Source organism: Indicator indicator, chromosome 4 (genome assembly GCF_027791375.1).
Source record: "Indicator indicator isolate 239-I01 chromosome 4, UM_Iind_1.1, whole genome shotgun sequence".
Lineage (NCBI taxonomy): Eukaryota > Metazoa > Chordata > Aves > Piciformes > Indicatoridae > Indicator > Indicator indicator.
Window position 1 is genome coordinate 7235782 of NC_072013.1, and position 15162 is coordinate 7250943.

The 15162-nt window shown below is 41.5% G+C and overlaps 1 protein-coding gene across 1 annotated transcript in view; it reads left to right on the top strand.

Annotated features, from left to right (window-relative positions):
• The window catches only part of RGS6 (regulator of G protein signaling 6), a 228893-nt gene that overhangs the window by 131677 nt on the left and 82054 nt on the right, over positions 1 to 15162 (top strand). Inside the window, exon 2 of the mRNA XM_054400221.1 lies at positions 6326 to 6425. Coding sequence (XP_054256196.1) covers positions 6326 to 6425 — 100 coding nt within the window. The remainder of the gene's footprint in view (positions 1 to 6325; positions 6426 to 15162) is intronic.

The window sequence follows — 15162 nt, forward strand, 5'->3', positions numbered from 1 at the left end:
CGTAGAATTTGAGCTCATCAGGAGCTGTCTGTCAAAATGTTTTGAATGAAAACTTAAGTTTGCATAACACTGGCACACTGTTATCTTTGGCTTTTAACTGTTGACACTGATGGGCTAAAAAGCTTGGGTTTGGGGATGGAAGAAAATTGCGTTAGTTCAGCTCATTCAGAAAATCTGCTTGCTCAATTAATTTGCTAAGATTTGGTTTTCTACTGAATATTAAACTTACTTTCCAACTGTGCATATAGGGCCTGAAGAGGAATAACTCCAGCTCTCATCTTTTCATGGAATATAATAGAACAGAATAGGAACAGAATGGAATAGAACTGGACTAGAATAGAGTAGAGTAGAATGGAACGGGAATAGGATGCACTGAGTTGGAAGGGACCTCTAGTGGTCATCTAGTCCAACCCCCCCTACAGTAAGGAGGGACATTCCCATCTGTGTTGTTCAAAGCTCCATAAAGCCTGACCTTAAATGTCTGCAGGGATGAGGCCTCCACCACCTCCCTGGGCAACCTGGTTCAGAGTTCCACCACTCTCATAGTAAAGAACATTTTCCTAATGTCCAATCTAAATCTGCTCTTCTCTAGTTTAAAACCATTGCCCCTTGTCCTATTGCTACATGACCTTATAAATAGTCCCATGTCCCCTCAGCTTTCTTGTAGGTTGCCTTCAAGTACTGAAAGGCTGCTACAAGGCCTCCCCAGAGCCATCTCTTCTTTGAACCACTCAAACTCTCTCATCCTGTCTTTGTAGGAGGTATGCGCTGGCCCTCTGATCATCTTTGTGGCCCTCCTCTGGACCTGCTTCATCTTCCCTGACAACCTTTGCCACCACAGCCAGGGATGCTGTGCAGAGCTGATACTGTAGGGAATGCATGGTCTGGTCAAAAAGCTTGGCACTCCCCAGGTTTCTGTTGCACCTCAGCAGCTGAATAAGTATCACACATTTTCCCTAAGTATTGTTTTGATTAAACAAACTGATGTGAAACCTGTCCCTCCACATGATGACTTGCAGAGCAGATACTTTGTGAAGCTCTGGCTAGATTAACATTAGTATACAAAAAATGTGAAAGGGCATTGGTAGTTTTCCTTCACTGGTGCCATCCTACAGAGATATTCACAATGGAGAGAAGTAAATCCTAGAGCATATTGTGAGTTTGAACGTGACATTATTAGCTCTGTTTCACATTCTTGATAAACATCTGAAGAACACAGTTGTTATTTTCTTTCTTCCCTGAAACACACTCAAGCATGAGGGAGCTACCTGGTATACTCCGCCATTATCTGAAATAAGCTCTGATAATTTAAAAAGAAGCAGAGATAAAATTCCCCTGGGAAGAGGACATGTTCCATCAGTGCCCCTGCCCTTGGTCACTGTCAGAAGTCAATCAGGTGGGAAGCAGCCAAGTGGTCCTGCCAGCTGATGTGTCAATGTTCAGCCACACTTCAAGTTTGTTGCTGTTGTTGGGACTGTGAAAGGTTGTCAGAAACAGGAAGCCTATCTTTCATAGTCCTGTAGCATTCGCTATCCAAGGCTCTCTAAGTCCTTCTCCTGACATCTTTGAATTAAGTTTCACTGCCCCTGTGTGATTCAGTATTATCTCCATTATACAGGAGTGGAGACTGGGACAGAGACAGATGAAGCTGTTTGCTGAAGGTCGCACAGCAATTCGCTGATGGTGCTGCTCTGCTGCTTTCCAGTGCTGTCTCACAGACAAGAATGTGCTTTCTCCCTTGAGGGTGCCACAGGGAGGTGTATTAGCCCAGCTTTTTTCAGACTCCTCTGTGCTTGAGCAGAGTGAAATTGTCTGGACTGGTGAAGCAAGTTGGCTTCAGACATCTTGTCAAATTCACTGTCTGTGAGTGCGTGGGGCTGCATGGCAGGAGTCAGCAGGTGAAGAAGGCACAGGCATGCTGGTAACATCAGAGCTAGTCAGAGGCACTTATGTGACCTGTAGGGGTTTGCAACATGATAAATGATCTATTTTAGACTAATACTTTAGTCAAGAGTAAAAAGATCAAATATATTTGTTGCCATCATGCTAGCCATGTACCATCCAACTCCACCAATATTTATGAGAGCTCTCAGTTGCTGGGATGAAGAGGATGTTTGACATCACGCAGACCTGTGCATCTAATGCTATACATTTAATAATGATGCTGATGAGTGATGCTTAGAGACTCTCCAGGTACAGGTTAGCTGGTGACAGGAATCCCCAAGGGTAGGGTACCTGCTGCCAGTAATCAGACAAGAACTTGGTGCGTATCAAAATATTCAGAAATAGACAGGAGGATCTTTCCTGAAGGGTCTGAGGGAGTATCTGCAGTTAAATCAAAAGCTAGAATATCAGAAGTGTGCTGTTTCCCTCACTAGCTCACAAAAATGAGCTGGTAAAATGGGACAGTGGTGGCCACTGACATCATTGCATGATAATCACTCAGTCACAATCAAGCATGTTGAGTCAGGTAGCTGCAGTAAGCTGCTGGTGGTGTCCAAGCATGGGGTTGTGGGAGGTGGCAGTCATTAGCTTTTGTCAACATGTCACCTCTAGGGTCAGCTTTGACCATGAGCAGGGTGCTTCAAGGACTCAGCAAGGCTGTGCTTGCAGGCTTTGTTTTGATGCTGAGAGAAAGAGAAGCTCCTCCTAAATCAGGAGTTTTTTTCTTCCTTTATAATGGTTACACTGGGAACGCTGTGTAGCACTACCCCAAAGTTGCCAAGTGGTGAATGTTACATTTGTAGCTGTATTATATGACATAGCTATGCTTTTGATGTATTATATTTTCTTTCTCCTGCCTCAGCGAAGGGACTTCTCATTTCCCAGCTCTGGTAGAAATGCAACGTCTTCTATTTCCTGCCTTCACCCTCCTTTGGCCAGCAGAAGTACTGATAGTGGAAAAGAAGGTCTAATAGAATTGTTTTGGTTGGAAGAGACCTTTAAGATCATCAAGTACAACTGTTAACCCAGTATTGCTAGGTCACCACTGAATGATGCCCCTCTGCAGCTTATCCACGTATCTTTTAAACCCCTCCAGGGATGGTGGCTTCACCATTTCTGGACACTAGGAAAAAAATTTCACAGAAGTAGTCATCAGACATTGGAATAGGTAACCTAGGGAGGTGGTTGAATCACCATTTCTGGATGTGTTTAAAGGTTGTTTAGATGTGGTGCTTAGGGATATGGTTTAGGGGTGAACTTTGTAGAGCAGGGTTAATGGTTGGACTTGATGACCCCAGGGCTCTTTTCCAACCAGAATCCGCTCAGAGCAGAGAGTAACAGTTCCCTTTACTGAGCAAAATCAGCCTGGACTGAAATAGCAGTGACCCCTGTTACAGAAAAAAATCACAACATTGCCTGTTCTTCCCATGGTTTCTGCTGGGCAAAAGTTAGTTCACTGAAGCTTGCTCGTTTAGGAGTGATAAATATGAGGAAAGCTTAGTTCTACTAGTTCAGGCCTCCTGGCCTGATGAAATGAACTAAGGACTCTTATTCTCTGTCTACCAGATAACGAAGCCCACAGGATATTTAATGACATGGAAAAACTGAAGGGAGGATCGTTAGCAGTGCAGTGTCTAGGTAACTCTCTTAAAAATTAAGATGAAAAGCTTTGAAAGTGACCTTCATGCTTAATTTTCCCCTTTTGCCTTTCTCCACGCTTGAAGCTCCAATAATCACTTTTTTTGCTGCTTAATTACCGTATCACTTATTGTACTGAAACATTTCCATAACTAGGCAGGAATTTGGATCTAGGGTAGTAATATCTGCAAACATTGGTACATGCAGAACACAAAGGCTGGTAGAAAGGGTGAGATCTTCTCTTTATATCGGATGGAACAAAAACTTGACATAGGTTGCTAAGTATAGGAATTTTAAAATACTTTACTTAAAGCTTGGTTATAACTTCAAGAAAGAATAAAATAATCATCAAATGTTCCTTAGAGTAGGCTATGCTGTCCCCTTCGAGCAGTGCAGAAATTTCCTAGGGAACATAAGGAAAGCATGTAGGGGATGGAAAGACTATGTACAACCAGAGGTTGTAACCCTGTGGGCTGAGCAGTAGGAGGATGATGTATGTAGTCATGTCCAGATCAGATGAGAAGGCAGGGGGGGAAGGAGGTGCTGCTTCTGAGTAGAAAAGAAAGGAGAGAAGAAACATCTAGCACTCAGAAATGAGGAGAATGGAAAGTGTCAGTAGTTTGGCTGGAAGATAAGAAAAACAAGTACCATTTTGGGAAGGAGTTATCTCTAGGGCAATTTTGTTTATTTTGTACTAAAAATGCAGTGGGCTTTTGTAATTGTGACAAACCTAAATTAGTAGCCCCATTTGAAACACCGGTGCCTGCTTGATTGATTGATTTAGGGATAGTTTAGGTAAAAACAATCTATTTTAAGACAATTACTTTACCTTGTTTTTTGTTATGAACTTTTAACTGAAAGAGGAAAAGAGAAAACCACAGTTTTACCAAAAAAAAAAAAATGCTTGTGGTTTTTAAAGCCCTTAAGTGTTCCTGGAGACATGGGACTCATAGCATTCCAATTTCCTTCTAATATGCATGGAAAAACCTCTCTCTGATGCCAGCTGTAAGCGCATACAGATGAAGGCATGTTGCACCCCTTGCTGAAGTGGTTCTTAGTCTGACTTACCTTCTTGGTCCACCCTGCACAGGCTAGCAAGCTGCTCTGTACCCCCGGCAGGTCTGCTGCTGGAGTTCTGTCACCTAGTAGGTCTGGACTGGTAATGAGTGATGCTGTCAAACACTCCTCAACACCTCAAAGTGCTGTGAAATGCTTCTTGTCCAGCCTGAGAGGAGCAGTTACCTCTCTAGATACCCTCAGACTGGAAGAAGCTGTTTTGATAAGCAAATAGCCTTGCATAAAGTTCAGGTAAAGGGGGAAGGTATTAATTTTCATAGTATTTGGGTTGAGAGGAAAGTAGCATTATTCTATCACAGATCAACTATAAGCACCCAACCATCCCGTAACTGATTGAATATCTCAGGATTATTGCATGTTTGTGATTTAATTCCTACTGAGAATTTGTTCGGGGCATGTGTTAACTTACAAATAATATATCAACAAGGTGCAAACAGTGCAGTTAAGTGATAGCCTGAGGTTAAAAACACAGTGATCGATTCACTGTCTGAAGTTGGCAGGGAGATTGTCTTTACTGCCTTAGGAAGACTTCGAATTAAACTTGGTTTTTTGAAATGTAACTGTTAACCTCTGAAAGAAACTCACTTGAACATCTAAATGAAGCTGTCTTTCCATGGTTGAAGAGAAATAGTTGAACTTTCATGATACCTTTAGGAGAGAGAGAGGGGCTGTGTTCCCACCATGGAGCCTCTTTGTTGAAATTGTGTTTGTAGCATCTGTGAGGAGAAAATCTTTAAGTAAAGTCAGAGCTGAGCTCCCTGCCTGGCCATTGTTGACCTCAGCCCTCTGTCACCAGCATCAGGCAGGGCTATATGGTCAACTGCTTGAGGTAACAGAGCCAACAGCTTTGGGTTTATTTTTGTTGAACTTCTGAGACCTTATTAATTTGAAGAGAGATTTTGGAGATAATGAATATCTGCACTGTGCTTATGTTCAGCTTTCTGTTCTCCTTGGTGTTTCATTTGAAGTAAGCACAGGGCTGTAGCCTCATAAGGAGCAAAAATCCCTTCTCATTTCAGAATAAACAGTAGGAGGATTAAGCTGCTTCTCCCAGTAATCAGATCCTCTGATTGCCATGGCTTTTTAAGACGATTGTGTCTTTTCCCGTTCAAGATGGATTGCATACATGCTTGAGAAGTAAAAGTTAACATGGCTATGAAAGTCTAACAAGTTTTTCTCTATGTTCATCATACAATCACCATGCACATGTACCATCCCACTACAGCATGAGGCAGGAGAAAGCGTCCTGCAGTTGTTCCATCTCATGCTCTTCTGAAGCTGTAGGCCATTGGCTACTGCCTGGGTCCCTTTGGAAAATGAAAGCTCTCCCACAGCCATAATATGTAGGATTCAAATGAGCATAGGAGAAGAAGGGAAGGTGAACTGGACAGAAAGTTCCTTAAGCTCTGTAGAGTCTAGCCCAATTCACAGCTGGTCAACAAAAAAGCATAACTCGAGTTGGTTTGTCAGCGTCCAACTACCATCTTCCATCTCATGGTTATATCAGGGTTTAAATTTGGGAGACAGTAGCTGGGTTTGTTTGTGTAGTAATACATCTGGGATATTTGAAGCCCAGCCTTCCAGCAGGGCTCCAAGCACTCATGGTGTGTAAATGTTGCAGTCACTGTTTTGCATAAACCACTAAGTCCTTCCTTCCTTTTGACAGATTGAAGACATCGTTACAAAAATGCAGGATGACAAAACAGGTGGAGTTCCCATCCGCACTGTCAAGAGCTTTCTGTCCAAAATCCCCAGCGTTGTCACTGGTAAGACCCCTGGTTCTAGCAAGGAAGAGAATGTGAGCTGGTACTCTCTAAAGCCAGGGGAAAAAAAGGAATGTAAGAAAAAAATGCACCCCTCTGCTCAGTTTTTCTGCACATCCTGGTTGCAGAGTGAAGTATTGAACCGTGATTTCTTAATTCTGTTTAAGAAAGAAGAAATTTTATTTCTGTGGGGTGACTTCTTATAGAATGGTACATAGCTTTCATGGCTATCACAATATCACTGGAGTCATTTGCTGTGGGGGTAGGATGATCCTAAGGAAGAGCTCAGGCAAGAAAGTGGGCATTGGTTCCTCTCGTACTTAGACACTCTTACTGGACTTCTGTGGTCTTATGGGATCACAGGTAGAGGAATGTGAAATATCTTTTATGCATGTGTGCTGCTTTAGTAAAGATGTATATATGGAAGTGTGGATGGTGCAGAAACTGGGAGTTGAAGTACAAAACTGTTCCTATAATACCTTCCCAGACAATATCTTTTAGTGCAGCAAAGATCTTTGACATATGATGAATTTATTCAGGGTGACAGACATTGCTTGAAGGATTTGTACTTCAGTTTCTGATACCTCTTTTCACTAAGTCAGTAGTAGTGTTCACTGTGGTGGCACCAAACTGCTGTTGGACTGTTGTCCAGTTTGAGATACCCTGCTAATTCTGTAAGTTATACTTTATGATGTTGTATATGTCTCATTCCAAATCAGACCAGAAGCACACACTGATATGTCTGTTTAGGAAAGTTTCCCTTTCTGTTCTGAAAAGTGAAGGCCATCATCCTCTGCAGCTGCAACTTCACTGGAGTAAGATTCATATGATCATTAAAAAAGAGAAGTTGTGTTGTTCCATATAAGCAGTACAAAATAACTGAGAGAAAACTGGCAGTTCAAAGGGACCTTTCTGGCTGTTGGGGTCTTTATACTGTTGTAAAACGATGGGGAAATACCTGTTTTCAACAGGGATGCTGGCAATGCAACTGGTGTCAAGCCATTGTAGAGAGGGTTCCCTACAGTGGAGCATAGCTTAGCCTGAAGCACTTAAAAATATATCTTTGCTGTGAAAATGATTGGAGTGAGCAGAGTTTGAAATTGTGATGATTTGATTCAGGAGTATGATTTGCTATCCTTATATCAGAAAAAGTGTCTGTCTTAAGGTATACAAATGGAATACCAATCTACAGGGTTCTTGGGGATAAACAGGGAATATAGAAAGTGGAATGGACCTTTTACTTAAATGAAGCTCAGTCCAGTTAATCTGGTTTTATTGAGCAACAGGCTCTTCTGTCTGAAATTGATTTCAGGGTGGTGACTCAGTGTAACTGCTAGTTGCAGGATTAGGGTTTTATAGTGGAAAAGAAACATGAATCTAGAATGTGAAAAAAATGTGTTGCTAAATTGCAGGATATGACTGGATCAGGTATGAGCTAACTGTTCTTGAAGGCTCCTGGGAAAAACAACCTTTTATCTGATTTGAAAATGCATTCCATAGGCCCAAGTCTGCAATACACAGACTGGATGTCTTAATATTGACTCAGCTAAAATAGGTTTCTGATATTCTTGTTAATAATCATAGTGTTAAGCAATTCATGCAGTCATCAAACCACTATGTGCTACTTAAAAAGGAAACAAAATACCTCATATCATCTTTAAACCAATATCATTAGGTGCCACTCTGGCTGGCAGTTCCTTAGTGTGATGGAAACTGCCTCCTTGCACTCTGCTGTTCTGGAACAGCAGCTGCAATTGCATCACGTTAAAATGGTTGGCATTTGACAGCCTAGGGAACAGTGAAATGATGGAGATTAAGAACAAAACCTCCCTCCAAAGCTCACAGAAAATATCAGATTTGGAGGGGAACAAGGTCAGTATTATGCCCTTCAAGTGATTCGAAGGCATCTCCCTTGAGAGTGCATGAAGGCTCTAGTTTGAAAGGTATGGGATGTTAATGGTTCAGCTGACCACCCAATGTTTTCTTCATTTCTCGTTTCTTCTTTCAGATGTATAGACCTACCTATTAGTAGACCAAACCCAAAAGGAATTTATAGATAGTTTCAGTACTTGGGATAGGTGAGTGAAGAGCCAGAGCACTTGAAAAGGCAGGAGCACCTGTGTTTGAGTAGAAGCTGAAGACAATGGGTTTGCTCTGTCTGGAGAAAGGGAAAGCTGAAGGGAATGAGAGGCTATAAAGAAGACAGGGTCAGACCTGTTCTCAGGAGTGCATAGTGGAAGCACAAAAGACAATGTATGCACATTGCAGGAAAAGAAATATCATCTAGATTTAGGAAGTTGTTTATGGTGAGAGCAGCTCAGTTTGGGCCCAGTGGCTTGCAGAGGCTGTGGAGCCATTGATTTGGAGCTGTTCAGAAACCCTGAGCCCACCTGAAGTGAGCAATCTGACTTAATTGCATTTGGCCTTGCTTTGGATAGAGGTTGGACCTCTAGAGAATCCTTCCAACCTGAATTTTTTAATGATGATTGGATACTCATTTTTAGTGCTTGTCTAATTCTGCTCAGTGTCATGAACACAAGAGAAAAGCTTGTATTTTTAAAAACTTTGGACCCTTTCTTGGGAAGAACTTAATTTCTGGATTCTGGCATCCTCAGACACTTATGTCTACCTGATGAAAAACAGAATAGCAACACTGAGATGTGATTTACTTGGCAGGCTCACAAAAACTGTGATTAACAGGGGTTTGTTTATGCTTGACACTTCTATTGTAGTTGCTTCTCACCAGAGAAATGTAAATTCTTAAAGAAAAAGAAACATTACAGAAGCGCCTTCGTGCTCTGGTGGTCTGTTTATACTATGGCAAAGTGGGTACTTGATTTTAAACTTTGAAAGAGCTGATCATCTCTGTTTTGCTTTCATCTGTCTTGACGCCCAAGTTGTGAGTGAGGCACTGTGTAACATGAAGGAGCCTCAGGGATTGATCATTAATGATCCTCTCTTGGTGACAGGAATCTGAGTAAAGGATGAAAAATCTTTTTGAATGTATGATGAGTCTATGTGGATATGCTGTGCCAAAGGCATATTTTCATCTGCATTAGAAGCAGATTTGTGTATCCTCTTCCTTGGCTTTTGGCTCAAAGCAGGTTACTCAAAGGAGGACACACCACACCATTATCTTCTTGCTTAAGTCTTCACTTTTATAGTCAAGCCATGGAGAATGAAAGTAAGATGAAGCCAGTCTACGTGGCATCTCTGTGCATGTATTTGACATTGTTCAGTGGTAAATTTAAAGTACAGAATGAAAAACTGACTGATGACAGGTGTTGAATAGTATTGTGATCCCTGCCTAGGCTGGGTTGTCTGCTGATGTATGTGGTGACAGTTGCTGCAATGGAGTTGCACATTTCTAGTGAGAAAACAATTTCCTCAGTAATGACTTTGCTTCTGTAAATGAATCAGCAATATGCTATTTCCCCAGTTACCAGACTGTTGTAAGAACATCCTGTTATAGTAACCAGCAATAAAACTGGCTTTCTAATCTTCTTTTTGATTTCCATACAATTGTATCTTAAAAATAACCTCCTATTTGGTAGGAAGACCAAATGCATATAGTCTCTTCACCCACTGATTCAGGCTTAGCTCTAGGCAATGTTGCCAAAACAAGTCAGAAAGAAATCAATGCTGCAACAGCTGAGCTTTCCGGTGCAAAATTCCATCTTCGTGCTTTCCAATCTGTCCTCTGTCCCCAGCCTCATTCCAGATTTACCCTGGTCCTGTGTGCTGCCTGATCCTGTGTATCAGTGTCTTTGCTACAGCAACCCAAGAGAGACATGCAATCTACAAGCCTTGCACCATTCTGTCTTCTTCCCAGGAGGTTTTGAAAGAGCTTCACTCTGAGCTGTAACCCCCTGACTTCAAGCTGGCCTGTCCCCACAGCTCCATTTGGAGTGATGCCTCCTCTTTCCAGCACCTCACTCGCCTGCAGCTCCTGAGCCTTACCCCCACACTCACTCGTCATCTTGCTCTGCTCCCTAAACTGCCCGTGTGCCTGTGAACAGATTGATGGGTGATGTTCCTGCCTTGCATTAAATGCTGCCGTGCAGGCTTTGTGCATGCAGCTCTGCCAATGCATTTCACTCCTGACCTGCTGTGTCTGTCCCAGACATCTCTGAGCAGAAAGTGCCAGTAATACTGAAGTGTGCCAGATGGCCTGTCATTACTCGAGACTCTTGATCTAAACCAAGTTTAAACTGCCGTGTGTCTCGGTCTGAAGAAGCCAGCATGTGTCTTGGCAAATGTCTGTGGACTTGTCCCAGAACACATCAGAATGTCACTTACTCCAAGAAAATGCATTTGGCTGGAGTATAGAAACCCTGTGGCACTGGGAAAGAGCGACTTTATTTTTTTATAGCATCCCCTTATGGCACAGTTCAGGACAAAGAAGTTATGCTGGAGGATTTCATGCATCCATTGCAGAAATGAGCTCCTATGGTGATAGTCTGAGGGTATTTGTTGCCTTTTCCTTTCAGAGGAGCTCAAACACATCTGTCATCCAGGTGTGGCATCCAGAGGCACAAGGGGGAAGAGTTCCTCATGTCCAGGGTGTGAAAGCTTTCCATTCAGAGGAACTGTACGAAGAAAGAGATTGTGGCATGGTAAGCAGGACCAGGACTAGCAGTGATGATGTGAGCCAGCACCCTTTGCCTAGCAGGGCCCAGAGAGCAGGCTGTGAGGCTGAGTGCTTTGCTCCAGTATTCACTTTGTTAATGTTTTTTTTTCAGGGTTGAACTTGCCTCGGTGCTTTGTGGAAACTACTTTCATTGAGACCAAAAAACTTCATAAACTGGCTGCGGGTGGATTTGGCTTCCCTCTCAGTGCCTGTCTGGCTGCTTGCATCACCTGACCTTAGGGATTTACTTGGAGGACAGAGCCTGATAGGGATTTCTCTGAATATTTGGGGACTTTTATTCTAGATCTAAAATACTCATCCCTTGATCTGGGACAGGACCAGTCTCTGGAGCTGAAAAGATGGAAAATTTGTTGAAATGGATATCTAGGTCTGAACTTCTAGCCCAGATCAATCTTTCTTTTCTAAAACTTTCTTTTTTGGTTTTGTATTTCCTATACAGTTTTCCTTTGAGAAATAAAAGACTTGAAATGTGGCACTAAATCTTTCAGGCAAAGTTAGTAGATATAGATAGTTTCAAATCTAAACCAAGTTCAGTCTTATGCTGAACATGAACGAACCTATTAGTTAAGCAAAACAAGAGGCAAAACAAAAAACCAAACAAACCCACCAAAAAATCTGACAAATCATTTGCCAAAACTTAAATCAATATCTAACATAATTTTGGGTGCTTATTGATTTGCAAATGACACAAAGAATATGCTCAGGGATTAAAATTGGCACAGAATTGTATATACACATATAGTAAGTGTAATTTCTATGGCTTTCCATATTCATGTGCAGTAGATGCTACATAGTAAATTCAACAATAGTGCAATTGCATAGTGTAAGATGGCTTGCAAACACTGGTCAAGCATACAAACTGTGCATTTCTTATAAAAAAATCAGTTGTTCTGAGCAAGGTATATTTAAACTAATTTTAGTGAAGACTGGACTTCATCACAACCTACGTTTTCTTCCTTTGTACATCTCTTCTTCAAATTGCACCCAGTGGAAACATAATCCATCCCTCAGTAAGAAGGCTGTTATACCTTTTAATCTAGCATTTCAAAGCTGCTATGAATCACATAGCATTAGACATGTCAGCTGTTGCACAAGTAGCACAAGCCTTGCAATTTATTGTATTTTTTTTTCCTGTTGCATTCTATTCCCATTCCAGAAGACAAATCAACCCCATTAAGGAGCTGAAGAGTTACACTGTTTTCATCCACAGCTCCCTCCTCCCTCCCTTTCTCTTTTTGACTACTTTTCAAGGGGTGAGAATAATGGGGGAAGGAAAGACGAAAGAATAGCAATTCTTTGCCTGTTGAGTCAATGCCTTATAAAGCAAAAGTTTAAAGGATTTGACTTTCAGAGGACAGGGGGAGAGTAGATTAATTGAATAGGGTATGGTTGTCAAAAGAAGAGGATGCAACCAGAATTAGTATTTTAAACAGTGAATATTCAATGTATCTCTCTGTGCAGCCAAACGTTTGTATACTGTAATACACAGGAAGAGCAGGCAGTTTTTCTTAAGAATAAGCCTAACAGTGGCCAGTATCATGTGCTAGAAATAACCAAGGACAGCTTCTGCCTTTGTAGGTGCTTTGCAGAAGGAGGACAGCCAGTGTTTGTGTATCACTGCTCTCTGCTGCAACCCAGCTAGAGTTCAGCTCAGGCAGCTCTCTGCCTCATAACAAGCTGTGCTGTGTGTATTGCACTTCTGCAGCTCAGGTGTCGTTTGTGTGATGTGTTCTTGGTGCAGCTTCTTCCATGGTCCTTGTTAGCTGTTTGGCATGAACCCAGCCCAAATACCAGGGTTTATGTAAGTTCAAAGCTTCGTGGAGCCTTGGGAGGAAGGATGACATCAGAACTGGCTGCTGATGCCACTTCTGTGTGTCTTGTTCATAGCTTTCTATTCTTTTGGGACTGCTCAGCTCTCCATGAGAGTGCTCATACGTCATATGAAGCTTTTGCATCCCTTAAATGTGAGGGATCATCATGGGATAAATACTAAATGGTTACATGAAATCAAGCACTGCTTTTAAAATTCCCAAAATGGGTTCTTTTACATAACCATGTACTTTCATATGACAGCACTTGAAAGTAGTGATATCTGAAGTGGAAAATGCTAGTGGGTGCACAGCAGCAGGTGCATTAAAATTTGGCTTAGGGCACTGCAGAACACCTATGAAACCCATCCTGAGGCTTTAGTATTCAGTCAGTAAAATGGCCTGTCATGAGCTTTATAAAACTCCTGAATGTTATGAGAAAGTTAATTTCTTTACAATTGTGAAAGTCCTTCCTGATCCTGGTCATCCCTGCTGGATTTGGACCTTTGCATTTGTCAAGCTTAGCTATGATAAATCAGAAGCTTAAATAGTCATGCTACATGGATATTCCTGTGGGCAATAAACATAGAATGAAATATTACCAAAGTCACTAAATGGTCCAGCCTTATCTTTCTGCAGTGACTTGTCTTCTCTTCCTGGTCACCAGAGATGTTGTCAAAAGGGAAAATCAGAAAGAAAGAAAACAACAACAACAACAAAAACCCACAAAAAACCAAGGCCTTCCAGCCACCTGTGTAGAAATTAGAACAACACAAAAGTATAATTTCTCTTACTGAAGAAAATGAGCATAAAAATTACTGGGCTGGAAGGAATCAGATGAAAGCTATGAGCCTGGAACAAAGCAGGTCTATTAAAAATGGTTTAATTATTTTTCTAAGAGGCCTTTATAGGCCTTTTTACTCTTTTAGTACAGACTAAAGGCTAGAATGGAAATGGATTTCATCATAAAATAACCTGCTGAACTCTGGTGTGTAGATGAATTGGTAATTCAGTCACAACAACAAAAACCGCTACATATTAGGAGCATTCTTGTTGCTGACTGCAGCTTTATTCTGAAACACAGCATTTAGCTGATGGAATATTGTGGCTAATGAATAAAGCATTAAAAAGAAAAGTCAACAATATTTCAATGCCTGTCAAAATTCGTAGGAATGAATGATTAATACTGTTCTGCATTCATCTTGCTGTCTTCAAAAGCACCACATTATTACAAAAGTTTGTTTCCAGATCTAAATGACACAGCAAAAGAGCAGAGGTTAATTATAAGTGCTGCGTGACCTGGATTTTTTTGTATGTGTGTGTTGAGCAGACTGCAGTCAAGATGCAATACTTCACCTCTTCTGTCTTCATAGCAACCTTGGAATTGCATGGTGAAGGCTCTCCCAACACAGTTTTGTTTTTTCACACCTTGTGCTTTGTTTCTGCCCTGCCTCCAGCATTGCTATGGGCTGCTCAGCATCAAATACACAGCAGGGCAGCTTTGCTCCAGCTGTGCCTGAGAAGCCACATACCCACTGAGGTGGATCTGGAGATCTGACTCTTAGACAAACCATTTTTACCTTGAGGTACTGAAAAAGCAATAGTATGTAAGTGCCCAATAGTAATCAATAACAATATGAAGGAGGAAATCTTTGAGTGTAATATGATAACTGTTACTTTGGATCTGTTGCTTTAATTCAGTGCCACTCCAGCATTAGAAAAATAACTCCTTTCATCATGTGGCAAATGGATCAGCCTTGTTATTCTGTGCCTATATTCTGTTTATTCTTATCTACTGTTCTTTGGCTGCCTTACTCAGAGTAATTTTCAGAGTATTATTTATTGAGCAGATTTTTACTTGCATTTTAATTAAGTGTCATATATTCAAAACACAACTGTCTGTTCTGGAGTTTATATTTCCTGACTTTAATGAATATGATGCTTTAATGAAGTGCAGAAATTGACTTCAGTAATTGTAGACCTAGTCTCATGAATCATTTTCTATTCATTTGCACATACATAACATTCCATAGGTGAGTAATGCATCTGTCCTGGTTTTAACTTAGTTGCCAGCTGAGCCCCAGCAGTCTGCTTAAGACAGAGAGGTTTCTTCTTCCCACACACATACACAGTCCGCCCCTACCACTCCCCTCCAGGTGGGCAAGGAGGAAAAGGACCCAGGAGGCAGAGATACTGAGTTGAGATAAAGAGAATTTACTACTGTATTTCAGGGATGTGAAATTACACAAAAGAAAACAGAAATACTGGCAGCAGCAGGGGA